The 19,574-nt window shown below is 55.6% G+C and overlaps 3 protein-coding genes; 1 reads left to right on the top strand and 2 right to left on the bottom strand.

The window, feature by feature from the left end:
- CHC_T00004391001 (hypothetical protein) overlaps nucleotides 1–647 on the bottom strand; it is a 1,194-nt gene extending 547 nt beyond the window's left edge. The window contains exon 1 of the mRNA XM_005716218.1: nucleotides 1–647. This exon is cut by the window's left edge and continues 547 nt beyond it. Coding sequence (XP_005716275.1) covers nucleotides 1–647 — 647 coding nt within the window.
- Nucleotides 648–11,126: 10,479 nt separating this feature from the next.
- On the top strand, nucleotides 11,127–12,519 carry CHC_T00004390001 (hypothetical protein). XM_005716217.1 is given in 2 exon segments: nucleotides 11,127–12,245; nucleotides 12,246–12,519. The coding sequence occupies 1 exon segment, from the start codon at nucleotides 11,127–11,129 to the stop codon at nucleotides 12,243–12,245; it is 1,119 nt and encodes a 372-aa protein (XP_005716274.1). The 3' UTR covers nucleotides 12,246–12,519.
- Nucleotides 12,519–13,251, bottom strand: CHC_T00004389001 (hypothetical protein). XM_005716216.1 is given in 2 exon segments: nucleotides 12,519–12,636; nucleotides 12,637–13,251. 1 exon segment carries the CDS (start codon nucleotides 13,249–13,251, stop codon nucleotides 12,637–12,639), a length of 615 nt encoding a protein of 204 aa, XP_005716273.1. The 3' UTR covers nucleotides 12,519–12,636.
- Nucleotides 13,252–19,574: the final 6,323 nt, after the last annotated feature.

Here is a 19,574-nt window from a genome sequence, read left to right as displayed (position 1 = left end):
CCGGGAGTGCTCTCGAAGAGTAGCTCCGTCCCTATGTCCGCGCCTGCTTCTATGCGCCTAACCCCAGCAGCGGCTGCCGCTCTTAGTAGGGCGACATCTATCCTGACGCCCCGGTAGCTATCGTGCGCTGCGGACGCGAACGGTATGCTCACAATAACCCCTCTAGGACCGAGGACGTTGGTCGTGGCGCACGGTTGCACACTCCTCGTCCTCGAGTATCTGAGTCGCCTGAGTCTTCCTGCCGGGTCAAGTTTCCTGCTGTCAAATTTAGCACTCTCGTTCGTACGAGGACTCCATGTCGGGTGTATCAGCACCCAGTTCCCTGGAACCCCATGCCCCAGCCAGTTACTTACACTCGAGCATGGTCCATCCGTGAGCTTCCCAAGCGCAAGGTCTCTCCTCCTTAGTCTCCCCTCCGCTTCCTCGCTGAGCGGGACGATGACCTCCGAATCCAGCCTCAATACGCACGCTGCTTCAGGGGGACTGCATCCTTGAATAGCGCCACTCCCCGTTATCAACTTAACTCTCCCAAGCTCCAAGAGACGCCCCAACTCACTCATGAATCGGCAAACACTCTCGCTGAGAATACCGTCCGTTCTGCCATGCGGGGACGTGTGGTAATAACTCACTGGTAACTCACTAGTCATCCTGACACGTCTAGGCCTCCAGCCCTCTCGGACGACGCATAGGTTGCCCCCTTCCATAGCGATGTGAAGGCCCTTGACCCAAGGTTTCGACAACCCTTCTGGATTCATAGCCTTGAGCCTTCTCCTGTAGGCCTCCCACATCTCGCCAACCCCGCTGTGCACCGTCATCTCCAGGTTGGATGTACCCGAGCACGAACAGTGTGCTCGGCACATCCAACATACTTCACACGATATCCATTCTCTGCATCCATCAGCCAAGCAGGGGCAGTCGCACCCTGAAAAACTTTGACCGCACTTGGGGCACTTGGGAGTGTCCGACATGCCTGTCTCGTCCTTCGGCTGCCCACACTATCGGAGTGTGTGAGTCGGAGCATGGTCCGGGTGTATGAGACCTCCCTCTTTACTCAGAAAGGATCTAACCGGTGGGGGCTCAGCCGCCCAACTCGGTGTAGCGTCTACCCTTGGTAGTGTCTAGACGACAAGCGATTTGCCTCATATGAGGCCGCTTTTTTTTTGCAAAAATATATACTGTACATTAAATCGAAACTTTATAAAGTCAGTTTGGACACCATTTCTTTAACGTACAGTATATGCCCTCGACAATAACATCTTGCATAACATTGGGATAGCATTTGTGAATACACAAAAAGACTAAGAATCTAGTGGAGTTTCAATGTTCAGTTGACATTTTAAACAGGCCTTTTGGTTTCGAAGATATCAAAACATAACGTTTTGAGGTTGTTCAAAAAAGCTTCTTTTTTTAGGCATTCTAAAAATGGCTGGAAAAGAAATGCAAATCTCACCAAACTCCACCCTTCCACAAGGCAGAAGTCAGCTACGGTGGCGAGAAGTATCTTTTTCCTTCATGTTGAGCAAGCACACGTCGAGAAAAAATAAGTTGAAAAATGACCTCACATGAGGTCACTTGTCGTCTAGACACTAGACGACCGGCAATTTGCCTCATATGAGGCCAGCTTTCTTTTTGCAAAAATATATACATTAAATCGAAGCCTTATAAAGTCAGTTTGGACACCATTTCTTTAACGTAGATCCCTCGGCAATAACATCTCGCAAAACAGTGGGGTAGCAGTTGTGAATGCATAGAACGACTAAGAATCTAATGAAGTTTCAAGACTCGGTTGACATTTTTAACAGGCGTTTTGGCTTGAAAGATATCAACAAATAACGTTTTGAGGTTGGTTAAAAAGGCTTCTTTTTTAGGCATTCTAAAAATGGCTGGAAAAGACGTGCAGACCTCACCAAACTCCACTCTTCCGCAACGCAGAAGTCAACTGCGGTGGCAAGAGTGCCTTTTTCCTTCTTGTTAAGAAGCACAAGTCGAGAAAATAAGTTGAGAAGTGACCTCATATGAGGTCACTTGTCGTCTAGATCTAGAAAACCTTGAAATTACAACTAAAATGTAATTCACCAGATTGTTCCGCGCATTCTTACAAGTGGAAGGAGGCATGGCATCCCAACTCCAAAATGACCCAAGGGAACCCTCTATATTGACAAGATTTGCACGGTGTCACCCTCCCAACTCCAAAATGACCCAAAAGGGAAAGGTAGAGTGGAGGAACCGGGAGGGTGCCGGGACACACAGAGAAAAACGTGAACAACCAACCAACACCATCTATACATGACAGTCTTTTCATCACTCCGCCCGCGCACTGGCTTCACGCACCTTCACAAGCCTCTTGCATGCCATACTGTGGCAGAGAGTGTCCAGAGTGCATGTTCCTAAAGTTAGTTGCTAGCGATTACAAGCGCCAAGTCCTGCAGTGCACAAAGTGCGGCTGCAGACACCGCTATCACCTTTATTTCCACTGAACTTCCCCTCCGTGTTGATGCAACTTTCCAACCACGAATTACATTTTCTCATCCCTCGCCCCCGCATACCGTATAGCCGCCGGATTGTTTCTACGATAACGTCTAGGAGTGGACGTTATCGTCTCAGGACCAAGGCTTATTCTCGTTAATGCAGCATTCTCCATCACGTCCCTTCACGTGCAGGCATAGTGCCCCGTACCATCAAACGTGGACAAGCACTGATTTAACTTTGTTTCAAAATATGACGTGACATCTTCTCTTCCATCGCTTTCTGCTTCCACCGTCGTGCGTGACAAAGATTCCCGATTTGTCCCCTACAGTGCAGTACATTGTAGTAATTTAGTCTTGCTACAAGTAATTTAGTCTTTAGTCTTGCTACCAACACCGACATACAGTCCATACCGCTCAAATAGTGCAGTACCGTGCCACGCGGTGAAATCCTGCACTATTGGCGTATTGCACTACTTAAGGGAAGATCTCGCCAATCACTTTTACAGCGTAGCTTTACTTGAAGAAATATACGCTGCACACGTGTCGAAAGTCGTGACAAGCGGCTTTGACCTGCACCATTGACGGTTTGCACTAATCACAACTGCACTATTGAGAGGTACTCTCTGTAGCCCACATCTGCCATACCCTACCCTACCGCACCGCACCCTTCGGTACGTTACGAGCACTAGAGTTTAGGGCCGTTCCTAACTAATACTGTCTACTGTTCTACGGTCCACAGTACCAAGCGTACCATTGTACAGTATGCTGGCCTCATATGAGCAACTTCGTTGTCGTCAAGACGCTAGTTGCCACAACATGCCTCATCGTTATGCCATACAATTACACACAATGTAGGCACTCAAGAGGGCAACTACGCACCGCTCTTTAAAAAAGAAATCCGAAATGTTCCGCACACTGCGCCTCTCTCACAAACTTTCTGCAGCGAAGTTGCCATCACGACTGCTTCAAAAACAGATACTGCTTTTTCACTTGCAGTTGGCAAAATTCAATCGGACATGGACGCGTCTCGTACAACTTGCACAAGACAGTGCCGCGCAAAATTCCACCCGCACCAACAAGTGAGCGAGGGAATTGTTTCACAGTCCAGTCCAAACTCTACCCCTGCCGCCATAAACCACGCTCGTCGATGAAGACAGTGATTTATCAACCACGCACCTTGTGGTGTCGCGCTTGGCCATGACTAAGTTTCAATACTTGTTTGAATTGAAAAAGTCGTGCGGCAGTGCCACTGCACGACATTGTGTTGCACGTAAATTATGTACTGTACTAGGGTACTGTTGTGCCCGATAAAATGAGCACCGTCAAATCAGGATTTATTTCGTATCCAGAGGTTGCTGCCGAGAGTCCACTCGGAATCCACGGGAATCCACCCGATATCAGCCCCTCTCCTCGGTTTCTCAGGAATCCACCTGATGCCCCCGTTCTCCTTTTTGCTCCCCGATCCCCTCCTTTATACTACCTATCCTACGCGGCGCGCCTTCCCGCCCCCCGGGCGCTGTCCCTCGCGTCTCGCTTCAATCCATTCCCGCCTTCCGTCGGCCCCCTCAATCACCCCATTTCCGTCCTCTTTCCTTTCGCGCCTTGCCGCCTGTTTCCCTTGGCGTCGCCCCGCCATTTCCCTTCGATCCCTCAAGCTCCACTACCCTGTTGGCCCACGCACTGCCCATTACCACGACCGTTTCCCTTCGCAGCGAACGCCGCCCATTCCCGAAACTGACACCGCCTGCCACGTGTGTGTAGGCGCAACAATCGACCCTTTGCCAGTAATCCATTGTGCACGCTCGAGAAGAAGGAGCGACGTAGGAGCTCACACAGACTGGAACTAGGCCGCCGCATCCAGTTCGTTGCTTGTAGATGCCCCAGCGGTTTGAGGCGTTTCCTGATCCTTGATAGAAGCGTCTGCCGCCATGCTCCATGCCGCGACGACTGCTTCAGGGAGGTCCTCTTCTCGCGTCCATCGAGGGGAACTTCGACCGCCCAGTTGCACTTGGAAATGGCGAGATTTTGTGCCGTCATCCAGCACGACCTCCTTCACGCCTTTTATCTTGCCCAGCAGTCTCAAGCTGTCAGGAAAGACCCCGTCCCTTGGGTCTCCTGTTTCTTTAGCAGAGCTGCTTATCCGTCGCAACCGGTTTGAATGTACACGCGCAAAGCGGGCACCCTTTTCCGAGAGTAGGAGGTACCCTGTGGGCGACAATTTTTTGTGCACGAGATAGGGCCCAATCCATGGTGGTGCGACTTTGCTTCCTTCGACCGAGGCAAGGTCTGGTGCCCAAACAAGGACCTTGTCTCCCACAGCGAAGCTCGTGCCGCGCATGGCTGCATTGTACAGGACAGCAGCCCGTTTTCTCTCTGCCTTCCCGCGACTTAGAAGCGATGCGTGTAGACCTTCAAGATGATAACGAAGATCATACGGCTCCCCTGATATTCGGTCGAGCTCTCCCGGTCCCCAAGCCATAAACGGCTCAATGCCAAACATGGATTCGTAGGGGCTCATCCCTGTAGCCCGGCTCCTACCTGAGTTGTACCTAAAACAGGCAAGGGCCACGTGATTATCCCAGTCGTCCTGGCCTGTGCTGACGAAGCAAGCCAGGTCTTGGGCAAGCGTGCGATTAAATCTTTCCACGCAACCGTTTGTTTGTGGATGGAAGGCAGACGTCGTCACCCTCCTCACACCGAGGGCGTCCGCCATCCTTGTCACCACTTTCCCGATAAAATTGGGCCCTCGGTCGGACAATAGACACTCCATCGGACCGAAGACACAAATCCATTCATCAATTATTGCAGAAGCAACCGTCTCCGCCCTCTCATCGGGGATGGCAACTGCCCGAGCGAAGCGCGTAAACGTGTCCACGAGGACAAGTATCTTGATGTTTCCGTTCGAAGTCCTCGGCGTGACAGTCTGCACATCGACAGCAACTTGTGCGAATCTGCGCAAGGGATGGTAGACTTGCATAGGTGCGCTGCGTGCGGGCTTGGAAGCCTTTACGCCCGCACAGGCGACACACTCCCTTACTCTCGCTTGGGCGTCCGCCTTCCAGCCGGGCCACCAAAATTGCCCTGCAATTCTCTCCTGCGTACGGCGGACGCCGTAGTGACCGCAAAGCTTCGACCCATGCGCAAAGCTCAATACCGAAGGGACCAGGGAACGGGGGACAACGATTCGCCACCGTGCGCGAATGTTCTTGCGTAGGAGGCCCTGACGATCAATTGAAAACCCTCCGTCCTCTCTGTTTCGTACAAGGTCAAGTCCTTCCCTGCATTCCCTTTCTTGCGCGTCACGAATCTCCTCGACCGAGGGCCCGCCTGCCAGAGACGGAGCCAACCCAGACTCCTCAATTTCTCCCGCGGTCACCTGCATGTCTCCGCTCATGTCCAGCTCACCAAAGCACCTCTGGCAGAGTGGCTTCCCCACGGCATCCCTGCTCAGGGCATCCGCAACCACCATGGATGCCCCGGGGGTATACTTGACGGAACATTCGAAGTCTTGTACCTCGACCATCCACCTGGCAAGCCTACCTCTCGGCTCCTTCAGGCTCATTAGCCATTTCAGGGAGAGGTGGTCTGTCTCGACGACCAGATCCCGCTCGCCGTGGAGGTAGCATCTCCATTTTCGAAGAGCATGCACAATCGCCAAGCATTCGCGCTCGGTTACAGTATACTTCACCTCCGCGTTTGTCATTTTGCGGCTTGTGAAGGCTACGGGTCTCCAAGCACCTGGGTCGGATTCTTGCAAAAGCACCGCTCCAAGTCCGTAGCCGCTGGCGTCCGTCAGCAGCCGCTTCGATGCACCCCTCCGCGGGGGTACCAGGAATTCGGGGTGGCTCAGAGCGCGCTTGATGTGCGCCCAAGCCTCCTCTTGCGCATTGCCCCATCGTGTGCTCCAGTCTGCTATGAAAAGCTTCGTACCTGGCCGTTTGCGCTTGTTAAAGCCCGTACCCCTCAACACAGCGTAAAGTGGTCTAGCTACGTCGGCGAAGTGATCAACAAACTCCGCAAAGTAGTTGGCCAGCCCCAAAAATCTGATCAGATCTTCGCCATTTCGGGGTAGACGAAGGTCGCGGATTCCCTGGACGTGCAGGTCGGAGGGCGTAATCCCCTGCTGTCCAATCCGGTGCCCCAGCACCTCCACCTCTCGCACACCAAAAGAGCACTTGGAGAGCTTGAGTCGCGCGCCCGCAGCCAGAAACGTGTCCAAAACCGACTGCAAGCACTGCAAATGTGCCTCCGCGGTCTGCGTCCCCATACTGATGTCGTCCATGAACGCCCACACGTCCCGGCCCTTCATACCGCCCAGGATGGCGTTCACCACTCGCTGGAATACCGCAGGTGAGTTTTTTAGTCCCTGCGGAAGGCGGACGTACCTGAGCAAGCCAATAACTGTTCGGATGGCGGTGTAGTCGCGGGACTCTTCTGCCAGGCTGACTTGGAAGAAACCATCCTTTAGATCGAATGTAGAAAAAATTCTCTTGCTGCCCATCCAGTCTAACGTGGCGCGTACGTCCTCCATCGGGTAGGAGTCGCCGACGGTAACAGCATTCAAGCCTCGAAAATCAGAAGTGACTCTCGTAGTCCCGTCCTTCTTACGGACAAACACGTTGCACGCCGCCCAGGGGGAAGAGGCGTGCTCTACAACCCCCATCTTGAGAAGCTTCTGCATTGCCGCGCGCTCGAGCTCGTCCTCCTTCGGTGATCTGCGACGGACCGGGGAGCACACCGGTTTTGCGTCTCCCAGCAGAGTGATGGTGTGTTGCACGCCGGTAATGTGGCCCAATCCTTTGAAGACTTGTCGTCGCGTCCACAAAATCTGCCGGAGCCTCTCTTGCATCGAGGGCTCTGGGTGGAAATGTGACAGATCCATTTCACGGATTTCATCGTCCACATCTACGTCATCGATCGCCCCGGCCGTCTCTAAGTCCAACCGAGCGTCCCGGCGTCGTGATTCTCTCCCCTTGCGCCGTCGCCCCCCCACCGTGATCTTCCCCCTCATTGTTCCGAGATTGAGGATCAGGCCTTGGCGCTTCCAGAATTGGCTTCCTAGCAACAGCTTAGATGGCAAGCACGATGCCACTCGCACCGATTCTGAAAAAACTTCCCCCCACAGCCTGAATTGCAGCGTTCCCTGGCCACAGACGGCCATGTCCTTGCCATCAGCTGTAACTGCCCGGGAGGAGTCTGTCTCCCACACGCCGCCGTGTTCCTCGAACCACTCTCGGTCGACCCACACAGAACGGGCTCCGGTGTCGAGAGGCACCCAGAGGGCGTCTTTGCCGACCTGCACCCGTACTGCGACATCCTCGCCCCCACCAGGACTATCCCCAACGCAGCGGCACACCGCCTCAGTCTCAGGTGGCCTTGCCGCTGGGGCTCTAGTCGCTAGTTCCGGTGGGGCGTCTGCGCCTCGCGACCCAAGGTGCTCGCCCTCCCTTTTCCCGTAGCTGTCAATTCTTTGCTCCGAGACCTGGGGGGCTTCTCCGGACAATCGGCTGCGAGATGTCCCTTGATCCCACAGCGATAGCATTTCGCGGTTTCGATCCAGTCCGCTCATTGGCGGACCCGTGCGTGAGACCCAATCGGTGTGACGACTGCACGATCCCCGTCTGCTGGGGCTTCCGATGTCTGCTGCACGCGCTCATGCCGGAAGCGCGTCCGGCCGGCTTCGGGTGCTCTTGCCAAGGCCATCATGGATATGCGTGCCGTGACTTCGTCAAAAGTACCAGGGATAGACAGTGCCAAATTTCGCATGTTGGCGGGGAGCGACTGCACGAAGCGATCCAGCATGATCTCGTCTGAGATCACGTTGGGCAACATCAGAGCGTAAGCGCGCACACGGCCTGCAAAATCACTGACGGTCTCCTTGCCCTCTCGCCAGGCGATCGTGTCAAATTGTAACCGAAGAGCCCTGCGATGACTGGAATTACAGAGCCTTGGTCCCAGTTCCTCCCACAGGTCTTCTTCCGAAGATTCCAATTTCTCAGCGGCAACTACCTCGTAAATTGCCAGAGCGCTTCCTGAAAATGCACGGGGAAGAAGACGCCGGTGGGTTCCGGCTATAACCGGAAAATCATGACAGAGGCGCGTCCATGCCTTCTTCGCAGCAAAAAAATTGCCGTCTCCAGGTGTGTTGATTCTAACAGCTTCCAGTGCCATCGAGTAGATCTTGAAGGCGGCATGGGGGTCTAGAGGGTGTGGCTTTTTGCGTTCTGCCTTGGTTGCGCGTACGCACTCGGCGATTCGGGCAGACTCACCTTTCTCGTCAGACTTTTCAGCGACGGCTCCTTGCCCGCCGATGCCTCGGTCAAGTCTTATACACGTCTCGACGGGACGCTGAGGTTCGTGACGGACTCCCCGACCTGTACCACAGCAGCCGTGTTCTTGTTCAGATGTTCCAGTATCTTTCCTAGCACATCATTAAAGGAAGCTAGGGTGTCAAACAGTCCCTTGTTGGACTGATCCTCAGACTCTCGATAGCTCCGTCTTGCTGCAGCGGCGGCGGGACCTGCAGGAGTCACCGGGCTGGTGACACCGTCCATCGTCGCACGCCCATCTCCACCAGCTGGACCTTGCTCTGGTTCCATCTTGTCTTCGGCGTCCGATCTCGTATCGGCCCTTTGACCAGAATCCATTGCCGATGCAAGTTTTTGTCTCGTTGCTCGGCTGACTGCACTTACAAAATTGTAATGTTGTGCCCGATAAAATGAGCACCGTCAAATCAGGATTTATTTCGTATCCAGAGGTTGCTGCCGAGAGTCCACTCGGAATCCACGGGAATCCACCCGATATCAGCCCCTCTCCTCGGTTTCTCAGGAATCCACCTGATGCCCCCGTTCTCCTTTTTGCTCCCCGACCCCCTCCTTTATACTACCTATCCTACGCGGCGCGCCTTCCCGCCCCCCGGGCGCTGTCCCTCGCGTCTCGCTTCAATCCATTCCCGCCTTCCGTCGGCCCCCTCAATCACCCCATTTCCGTCCTCTTTCCTTTCGCGCCTTGCCGCCTGTTTCCCTTGGCGTCGCCCCGCCATTTCCCTTCGATCCCTCAAGCTCCACTACCCTGTTGGCCCACGCACTGCCCATTACCACGACCGTTTCCCTTCGCAGCGAACGCCGCCCATTCCCGAAACTGACACCGCCTGCCACGTGTGTGTAGGCGCAACAGTACAGTACTGTTGCGGCAATTCCTCCGCGAGATACCGAGCGACCTGTGCCAACGAGAACTCACTCGTCTTCGTCTTTATTCTTCACAAGTCTGCTGCCCTCCCCTTCCCTATCTGCTCCAGGGACGGCTCTTAAGTAATTTATGCCCGGGGGCTGTCCTCTCTTCCCCCGACCTCTCCTGGCGCCCCCTTTCCCTTCAGCTTCCCTCTGCCCCAGTCCTGGCGCCCTCCTCCAGCTCCTTTCCTTTCACCCACACGGCCGGTGGCCTCCCCCGTCTTCTTGTCCCGGTCCAAGTTCCCTCGCAGCCACGGGTTTCCCTTCATTCTCCCTCTGTCTATCGCCGACAGTTCCCCACGCGCATGATCCCGCCACTTCTACTGCCTTTCGGTTGGTACGCCTCGGTTCCGGCCGTGTCCGCTTTGATTCGCCTTACGCGTGTCCACCTTGCCACCTGGGTTCATCCGTAACAGTACTGTATACAGTCGCACCTTCTCTCCCGTAACTGTCTTGCAGGCGTCTATTTTTATACTCTTGTAAAGCGACCCGTGACACTGTTGAGTTCAACATGAAGTTCATGTTCATGTCATGAACATAGAGAAATCCCAGGAAACTCGTGTCCTGCAAAAATGGTCTTAAGAGCAACTTTCTTAACCATTTCTACGACACCAAACACTATCACACCCTGGCCCCGTGCCCCACGTGTCTTTCCTCTACAGTACACCTGATCACAGCAATTAACCTTGGTCTATATATTAACCTGGATTCAGAAATAAACTGGACCAGGTTATTATTGGTTTTGACCTGGAGGAAACAGTCTTATGATAAGTCGCATTTAGAGTTCAAAAAGGGCGAGAACGCATGTCGCCGCCTCGATGTGGTCTTTGGGAAGAGAAGCAGCTCTTTTCTGAGCTGCAGACAATAATATCCGAGCATCGAGTCCATTTCAATGGGCAAGAAGTGGAGCCGTAATTTCTTGAATACTTGTCAGCAATGTCAGAAATCAAGGTTAATCCAGTGGTTCATAAATAAACTGGACCATGTTATATCTGATTTGACCATATATTAATCTGGGTTCACAATTAATCCGGACCATGTTAAATATGGTTATAGACCTGAAAAAGGGGCTTCAGAATTAAGTTGGCCCAGGTTAATTGCTGTGATCAGTGTACAGTATCAATCAAGGGTACAGTATCCGCACTTAAAATTTCTATCCTTTCTTTAACACTTTGGCTCACCACTGCAATTCACCCCGGCCCGGCCCAATGCCGGGCCTTCAGTTGAGCAGAGCTCTTCTGAAGCCCAATGTTTGGCCTTCAATAGAGCTCTGCTCTTCCACCGCTTTCCCGCCCTGTGTCCCACCACCATTGCCGTGCCTTTCCACTGCCTCCCCCCTGTCCCTCCCCCGCCACACGCTCCTCCCGCCACCGAGCCCCTCCCCCCCCCCGCTCCACCCTCCCCCGTCTCTCTCAACACGGGATGTGGCATGGGCAGCATTCGCCGCCTGCTGTGCACCTTCGCCGTCCTCTGGATACTTGTTGCCACCAACCCAGGCCCCTCTTCCTTCCGCCACTTTCTCACCAAACTCCACCGCACCCACCTGCACACGCCCACCTGCCAGAAAGCCCACTCCCGTGACATTTGCCTCCACGCCCGCCAAGCCTTCCCTCACCTGTCCGCCGCTCTCGAGTCCATCTTCGCCCCCCATCGCCAAGTCCCTTCCTGGCTGCCCGACGGCCCGCCGCACCACTTCGAGGTTGTCGACTGCGCCGTCTTCACCTTGGCTCGCACCCGACTCGCAGACCTCCCCGACCGCCCGCGCCACAACTTTATAGGCATCCTCGGTGCCTGGCTCCCGCTCCCGCATACGGCCCGCCTCCTCGGCTCCGTCGAATCCCGTAATTTCGTGCGCTACCTTCGCCGCCGCGTCGCCTTGGTCAAGCGCGCCGCCTTCGATCAGGATCTGCGCTCCTTCGAGGCCTTTCGGGAGCGCTCGCTCCCAGATCGCCCTTGGGAATGGTTGATTGTATACTTTGCTATCGTCGGCGCTATTTGGTTCATGTTTCCGCAGCACGCCACCCAACATTTCACCTTGACTTGGCAAAATGTACGCCTCAAGGGCAACTGGTGGTGCATGATTCTCTTCCATCTGTCGCATGGCGGATCGCTGCTCAGGCTTTGCCGCACGGTCGCGTCGATTAGCTTTTTGGCACCGATTCTCATTTCTCGCCGCATAATCAATTTGTCCGGCATGTACGGTGTACTTCTCACGTCATCCGCTACATCCACGGCGCTGGGCATGCTTGTGCTTGCTCGCAGATACGTTTTCATGACCAGAGAGTCTGGGACTAGATCGCCGATCGAAATTAATGGCGGCGGTGCGTGCGTTTATGCGCTGCTCGTGGCGGCATGTCTTGCACCTGACAGCAATCGCAGTTTCCCAGGAGGGGCTCGTCCGTTTGAGCTGCTTATGCTAAACGTTCTCTTCGATTCCTTTTTCCTTGCGGGCAAGAGAAAAATTGCTGACTATATCGCGCATACGGGTGCAGCGCTCGGCTCATGGCTATTTTGTTCTATCAACCAGTCCTCGGAGTACGTCAGCTGACAAGTCAGATCGCCGCTATAAAGTGAATGACAAAGAATACGTTCAGTGCTGTAATGGCAAGATATGGATGCAACAGCAAGTGTGGTGATTCATGTGGTGGTTCGTGGCGGGAGTAACGCGCAAGGCGGCATGGATGTCTCTTATGACGTGAGTTTTATATTACAGCATATGGGTTACATCAATAGGGGGCGGAGGGAAGCGGGAGCGGTAAGCGATGGTGCGTTCCTACGGGCGAATACAAGTGCAGTTGATTTGCAACAACAATTTTCTTTGACAATTTTCTTTCCACATTGCCAATTATGCAAATCGTAGAATCTGTTGTAATGTAACATTCTTCCTAGCATACTGCTAGGAAATGGTCGCGGTGTAGATGCGGTGGGCGGAGAGCTAGCTAATCTTCGTGTGGAACGCCATTCTGGAGGCGTATACCGCCAACTATGCTTAGGGCAGAGTTCACCAACATGGAGAGAGTTGCTCCAGCTAGAAAAGCCATGACTCCTTGAAACAGTGGGGTGAATAAGAGCGAGGCGGCGAGGTAGTCATTGAGCTCTGCAGCAGCTTTCCATTTTTCAGTAGAACCCGCGGGAATGACCGGGTCGTGTGAAAGGACGCGAGTGAGCCATTTGAAGAGCTCTATGTATGGACTTTCATTAACGGTGTAGGTGAAGAGCTTCGAAAGCACGGCGGATAACATCGGCTTTTCCGTAGAGCTGAACATGATGGCGGCGAAGAAAAAAGCAAACACGACTAAAAGCCGCACGGTGCCATGCAGCAACGCGACGAAGAAGCAAAACCAGGCGATGTTCGGCACGCTAACGCGCCCGAGCACAAAGTCGTCCCTCGCCTGGCCGTGCGCCTGCGCTCCGTGCGCGCCCCTGGCGTGGTTGGTGGCGAGCAGCGCCTGGCGCGCGTACTGCGCGTACTGGCGCGCGAGGCAGGCCGCGGCGGGGTACGCGCGCGACAGATGCGAGCTCAGCGGCTCTGCGTTTGCGCCGCGCAGAAGCATGTCATACAGCACGACCGCTATGCGCGCCTGCACGTGCGGCGGCGGCGCGGCGGCGGCGTCGCGCTGCGAGGACGAAGGCGCGGGCGGGCGCGCTGGCACGAGTACGTCCCCCGCAGGCACATGCTCAGGCGGCTGCGTCGGCGCCTGCCCGGGGACCGGCACGGCGTGCTCCGCGGCGCTGCGGTCCGCTGCCGCGGACATGTCACGCGGGGCGGGGGGAGATGGGACGGGGCGGCGGCGGGAAGGGGGGCGCGGGGGGCGGCGGAGGAGGCGGCGGACGCGGTTGAGGGGTGGGTGGGTGAGATGAGGAGACCTCGTGGGGGTCTGGATTGTGCCATGCTGGACCTAATCACCGATGTAAAAAAGGGATGGCGGATTAATAAAATGCAAATATGAGGCGTGAATGTCGTGCCGGTATCGCGGCCTGGCGCGCTTCCGTGCAGTGATAGGGCAGCGAGAGACAGGGCGGGCAGGTGCTGGCGACGGAATTTAGGTTTATTCTCAAGCGCAAGTGTTGGCAACGGTTCTAGCTGGGCAAGCACTACCCTTGGTACCGTTGGTACTGTATGCCCTCTGTAGCGATAAATGTAATAAACTCTTTAGTTTTCTCTTCCTTGGAATTCGCTGAAATCCAACAGGGACGTCTGCGGCGGAAGGCTGCCAAAGCTTCATTGCTGCCGTCATGTTGTACTGTTCTGTTCATACAGACATTTATTTATTGCTGCCGTCATGTTGTACTGTTCTGTTCATACAGACATTTATTTATTTATTCATCCATACTGTACCAATTGAATTGGCAGATTGCGTTTTCTTCGACGGTAAATTACAGTACATTCGACACGTCTTATCGTAACAGGACGGGCCGCTGGTCGAACACACAGGCCCTGCCAACGCAGCCACATGTCTGCCCTGGGTGCATCGGGCCAATAAAATTCTGCCACTTCGCCACTTTATGATAGAGCTTCAACAGGTATACTGTTATCCACCGTTTCGTGTTATTGGTGTGGCGTACCACACGTGGCACAGGGACTGCACCAACCGCGCGCCTACTCGGAGATAGTGTGGGTTTTCTCGGAAAAGAAAACCCAAAAATTAAAAAACAAAGGTTTAATCTGAGAACAGTCGACGACCGACTGTTTTGCAGCGCGTGTGTCCCGCCGACAACCGGCAGTGAGCAGTTGCGCTGAGCTTTCTCTCAGATCTTCCGGCGCCTCTTCGACTCCCGGCTATTCCGGGCCGAGGCGTCTCCTTATATACCGCAGTATGGAACTAATCACCCTAAAAACGCAAGCGAGACATGACAGTTCTGTACCCTAATGGTACAGTTTGTCATACAGTACAGTAGATTATCTTAGTTTCTACACTCCCCCATCTCCAGTAGTTGAGCTTGTGTTAGTGCGAATAATCCACTGTTGAACTGGTGTCTTGTCGAGACCAGTTCGAATAAGCTTGTCTAAGGCATCGTTTGATTTCTCTTTCCTGAGTGCATCAGCGATATTGTCGTCAGATGAGACGAGCCCAACATTGGAAATTTCTTCCCTGTTCTACGCCTCTCGGGCTGCAGCAATGTCGATCATCAATCGGCGCTCTGTTTTCGATGAAGCTTTCGTAATCACGTCGAACATTTGAAGCGAATGCGTAAGAATGTGGAGAGGAATTTCCATGTTGTAGATCATCTGTAAGTCATGACGGATTATAAACGCTCTATCAAAGCCATCCGCAAATGCGTATACCTCCCCACCTAATATGGATCTTACCACACGTTTGGACTTACGGCTTGAGTACTCCAGAATGTGGGTATTATCATCCTTGTCACAGAGCAGAGTGATGAAACCAAGTTGGGATGACAAGTCGTCGTTTCCAGCGAACGAAGCATCCGTGTAGACCCGGAGATGTAACGACTCTTTTCCAGTTCGCCGTATGACAAGCATGCATCTTTTGTCCTTTTGGCCTTGAGAAGGGCCCCGTTATGGTCGTTCAACTTGTCACGACCGAAAGTCTCCAGTGTGACTTGTGCAGCCTTGCTAATGACACAGCACAGATCAGGACGAGTGTGACTCATCCATGCTAACATTGCTCGATAAGAGCGGAATTGGTCGAATGATGCATCACTTTGTATAAGCCTGAGGGTTTTTCATATCCCTCTTGGTTGATTGTAAAGCGCCCAGGCTCCACGGTTCTGATGCAAGTTCCAAAGAACTCGAAGTTGTCCCACTCTCTTGGCTTGGAGTCAAATCTCTGTAGGGTCTTTTCAGTGAGTTGCTGCATATTCTCATTACCAGCAATGCAGCTATCGTCTACGTAGACTCCCATGACACCGTCAACATCTTGCTCATTCCTTTTGATATAGGGAGATGGATCTCCTCGAAGCGGAATTAGCCCCAAGTCATCTTTAGCATGTCGATCCACAGTCACACCCCAGTAGTCACCGGCATCTGTTGTGCCGTAAATTGGTCGCAAAAGTTCCAGGACATCGTCCTCAGTGATACCAAAAGTTTCCAGGTCCCTTTTCTTTGGCAATAGGAAGATTTATCGAGTAAGCTTCTCCTTGTGGTATACCCCAAACGGAAATAAGATTAGGACTGGATCAAGGACAGAAAGGCAACGAGCCTTACAGCCATGCGCGCACACACGTGTCCTCCACGTGTACAGGACGCGTACTACACGTGGACTGTCAGCCCCGCCGGCTGACAGCGTTACAGTGTCGGTAGACCGGGGCACTACTGTAGAGTTATGATAGACTACAATGTACATTAAATATGAGCGGACCGCCGGCGGTGGAGGACGACAAGCACGGACTTGTCAAGGATCCTCCACCTTGGTCCGCCCGCTTACTTTTAGGTACTTCCGTCCGTTTTACCTAGGAGTCGCACCGCGCGCGGGTTGAGAACGCGCGTAGCACGCCCACGAGCCGGCTCCGCCTCCGCCCGTCGGTACTGGATGGTCACCCAGTACCGCTCCGGGGCGTCGAGGCGTAGAACCGCTCGCGCGTGCGCGCGTCCTCCCCGATCCCGCTCTACCACCGCTACCTCGAGCCTGTGCTCGGTACCGTGGGTGGGCCGTGCTTCTATCTTCCCGCCGATCGGGGTCTTTTCGAACTGTCAGTACTCACCCCCCTCGTCGTTGGGGGTGATTATACTACAGTGGTCTCCCGACCTAGAAGACTCTCAAGATCGAACCGAGAAGACTATCGTTTACCTCGGCGTCCGTACGCGTCGAGATGAGTGGCGAATATCCCACCTCGATTCGCTCGGAGCCCGCCGATGTGCGAGAGGCCGCGCTCCGCGTCCGAGTCGGCCACGGCGACGCTGGTCCTCGAGACCGCGAACCGTCGCCCGACTTCTCCAAAGGACGCGGTCGCGCGATGTACGATCCCATTGCGGAGTATATCGAAGATGTCCGAACATCCCTCCGTATCGACATCTCTGACAGCGTCTACGCCCGCTGTATGGATGAGTTGCGCTCCTTCCGCGAAGGAAGGATTGAGCGCGTAACTCAGTCCTTGGAGAACCTGCGCGCCGTCGTCGACCAGGTACAGTCCCGTTTGGTACTGGTCGAAGAGGCGCGCATCGATTCCCCCGCTGTGGACGTTGCAGGTCGACCCGTGAGTGCAGACTCCGGAGTCCGACCCGACCCGCAACCCTTCCCATCAGCCGAACAGATGGGAGCGTTCGCGCACATGGCGGCGGAGCTCAACTCAACGCGCCGCCGTGCCCGTGAGATGGAACAGACGTCGGCCGAGAGGCCGCCCGGAGCCCCCTCGAGTGGGCCCGGTGCCACTGTTTCTCCGGGCGCATCCGGAGCGCAGGAGTGGCCCCCGACTGGAGCCGTCACCAGTCGGAGGGCGGAGAACATCAAGCCGACGGCGGACGCCAACTTCGCGTCCGAGACTCAAGCCCTGCCGTATGCATCCGGAAGCATGCGACAGTCCCGACGGGTACCGGACCAACCCGACCGTGGCCGTGGAGGAGTCGCCTGCGGATCAGGGGAACCGATTCTCCCCTTCGATCCTCGCTGGAGCGGCTACCAGCCAGCGGATCTTACCGCGCATCCCGGCCCCGTCGACGTCCGAACGTTGCCCGTCACGCCGTTCGGAACGTTGGGCCCCGCCGAACCCGGGCTCGAGCCCGTCCACACTATGATACAGGAGTTCAGCGCCGTCGCGAACTACCGCATGTATCGGTTCGACAACACCTCGAGGCTCGTTACCTCGGGTGACGCGGGACGGATCGCGAAGTACGTCCAACGCTGCCGTGGGCTCCGTCCCACGATGAAGAGCTTCGACGGTACTGACGCGATTCAGTTGCTCCCGTTCCTGAAGGATATCCGGATAACCTTCAATGCCCAGCACCTGACCGAAGGTGTGGCAATCCGTGTCTTCGCTCACTTCCTCGAGCGGGACGCGGAGCGGTTGTATACGAGTTACACCATGCGCGGCCTCCGCGCCGGCCAGCTCTACGACGACACGAGCTGGCCTGGTCTCGTCAACCAATTTATCAAACGCTACCTAACCGACAGCGTGTTAGGAGAAGCGTTTGATGCTGTCGCGTCGGCGCGACAGCTCCCTCACGAAACCGAGAACACGTTCGCAGACCGGCTGGGATCCTCCGCGTTCCGATGCACGGCCGTGTTCTCAGAACAAGCCCTCGCGCACTACTTCGTGCGTGGGTTATTCACTGCGACCCGGGCCGCAGTGGCAGAGACGGTACAACGGTTGCCCGGACAACAGAAGACCGAACTCTCCACGATTCGCCGTATCGCAACGGCCGAGGGTACAACCTACCGCGCCCGTGGCGGGTTGCCGCTGCCGGACCCGAAGCCGGCAGGGAAGGGAGTCCGAGCTCCAAGGTCGCACGGAACGAGTTCGCCGGCGACCGCCCTCCACATTGGAGAAGATGAGTGGCAGGCCGACCTTGTCCTCATTACGCGAGGCTTCGACTGGGCAGGAGGCCGACCCCCTACGCCAGCTTCCACCGGTTCGACCGGAAGCTTCGCAACAGCGTTCGCGCACACGCCGAGGGCCACGGGTGGTCTGAACCACAACATGGCCGAGCTGGATATCTCCCGTCGAGAAGGAGACCGCGGGCTGCCTAACGTGCCTCGACTCACCGATGAGGAGGCACGCCACGCGGCGACTTTCGCGTCGACCGATGGCAGCGCGTACATTTGTTGGCTGTGCCGGACGTACGGCCACGCCATGTACGCGTGCCCGTTCCTGTCGCCTGAACAACGTCAGTTCACGGCGTACAGGAACTACCGCTATCAGATGGAGACGCGCCCCGGAATGCGCAATCTCATTCAGCAGTCTACGCGGGCAGACCGAGGCCCGCCTCGAGGTGACCCGAGCCGATCGGGTTGGAGCGTCGGTTTTGCCCCTCGTGAAGGCGGGTACCGATACCCGGGGACCGATCAAAGGGATCGACGTGACCCTCGTCGGATGGATACGCGATATCTCCGTCGAGATGGGCGAGGCGACCGGGCCAGACCCCCGTTGCCCCAAGGGGTACAGAACGACATCATGTACCTCCAAGACTGGGCTGGGGAAACGTACCCCCAACCCACGGAAGGAGGCGGAGGAGAGCCCGTTCTCTCCGCCCCTCGAATATTGCAACGGCCGGACGTTGCCATCCAAGGCCACGAAGTATCCGATTACTTCGTAGAAGATGCCCAGTCGGGGTGGGGGAACCGTCCCCATCCGCGCGGCCAGGGGCCCGTCGACGCGCTAGCTAACGATAGCCAAGCGAATAGCACTGACAGCTCGGGTAGTTCGAAAACCCCGTAAAGACGGTTACGTTCGCGCGGTCGCGTGAACCGTCTTGTCGCACCAACCTAGACCCGCCCCTATTTGTCCCCGGCGGGGGAGGGGAATGTTTACCGATATTATTCCCCTCAACCCTGCACAAGCGCACCGAGACACCCGTAAGCTCGGTGCGAAAGGACGAAGACGCTGAGGCAACCGTGAGCCCGGCGCACCTGGAGGAAGGCACTGTGGCAACCGTGAGCCAAGTGCCTAACAAGAAGCGCATCGAACGCGCCGGCGGCCCGACCCAGGGGGACCCGGGGCCGCCAGAAGAATTCAAGCCGCGTACGAACGTGAATTGTCGCGGGGACGCGCCCGACCGAAGGGCGCCCCGCGACCAAGGCCGAAGGACGCGGAAGAGAAGTCGGAACCGGCGCCGGCGGCCCAGGCGGAACGATCTCGCCGAGCCGGGCACGCCGAAGGTGGTCGACGGCGTCATTTGCCTTATGACGTCAAAGATTTACAACGTCCTCGGCTCGATAGCCACAGAGGGAAATGCCTTCAAGCCCCGCACCATCGCCGT

Source organism: Chondrus crispus, genomic scaffold, assembly GCF_000350225.1.
Source record: "Chondrus crispus Stackhouse genomic scaffold, scaffold_23, whole genome shotgun sequence".
NCBI lineage: Eukaryota > Rhodophyta > Florideophyceae > Gigartinales > Gigartinaceae > Chondrus > Chondrus crispus.
The sequence above is the reverse complement of the archived record's forward strand: the minus strand, read 5'-3'. Positions and strand labels throughout refer to the sequence as shown.

Excerpts from the sequence above, each read along its gene's own strand:
- CHC_T00004390001 (XM_005716217.1), top strand. The coding sequence starts at position 11,127 with ATGGGCAGCATTCGCCGCCTGCTGTGCACCTTCGCCGTCCTCTGGATA.
- CHC_T00004389001 (XM_005716216.1), bottom strand. The coding sequence starts at position 13,251 with ATGCTTCTGCGCGGCGCAAACGCAGAGCCGCTGAGCTCGCATCTGTCG.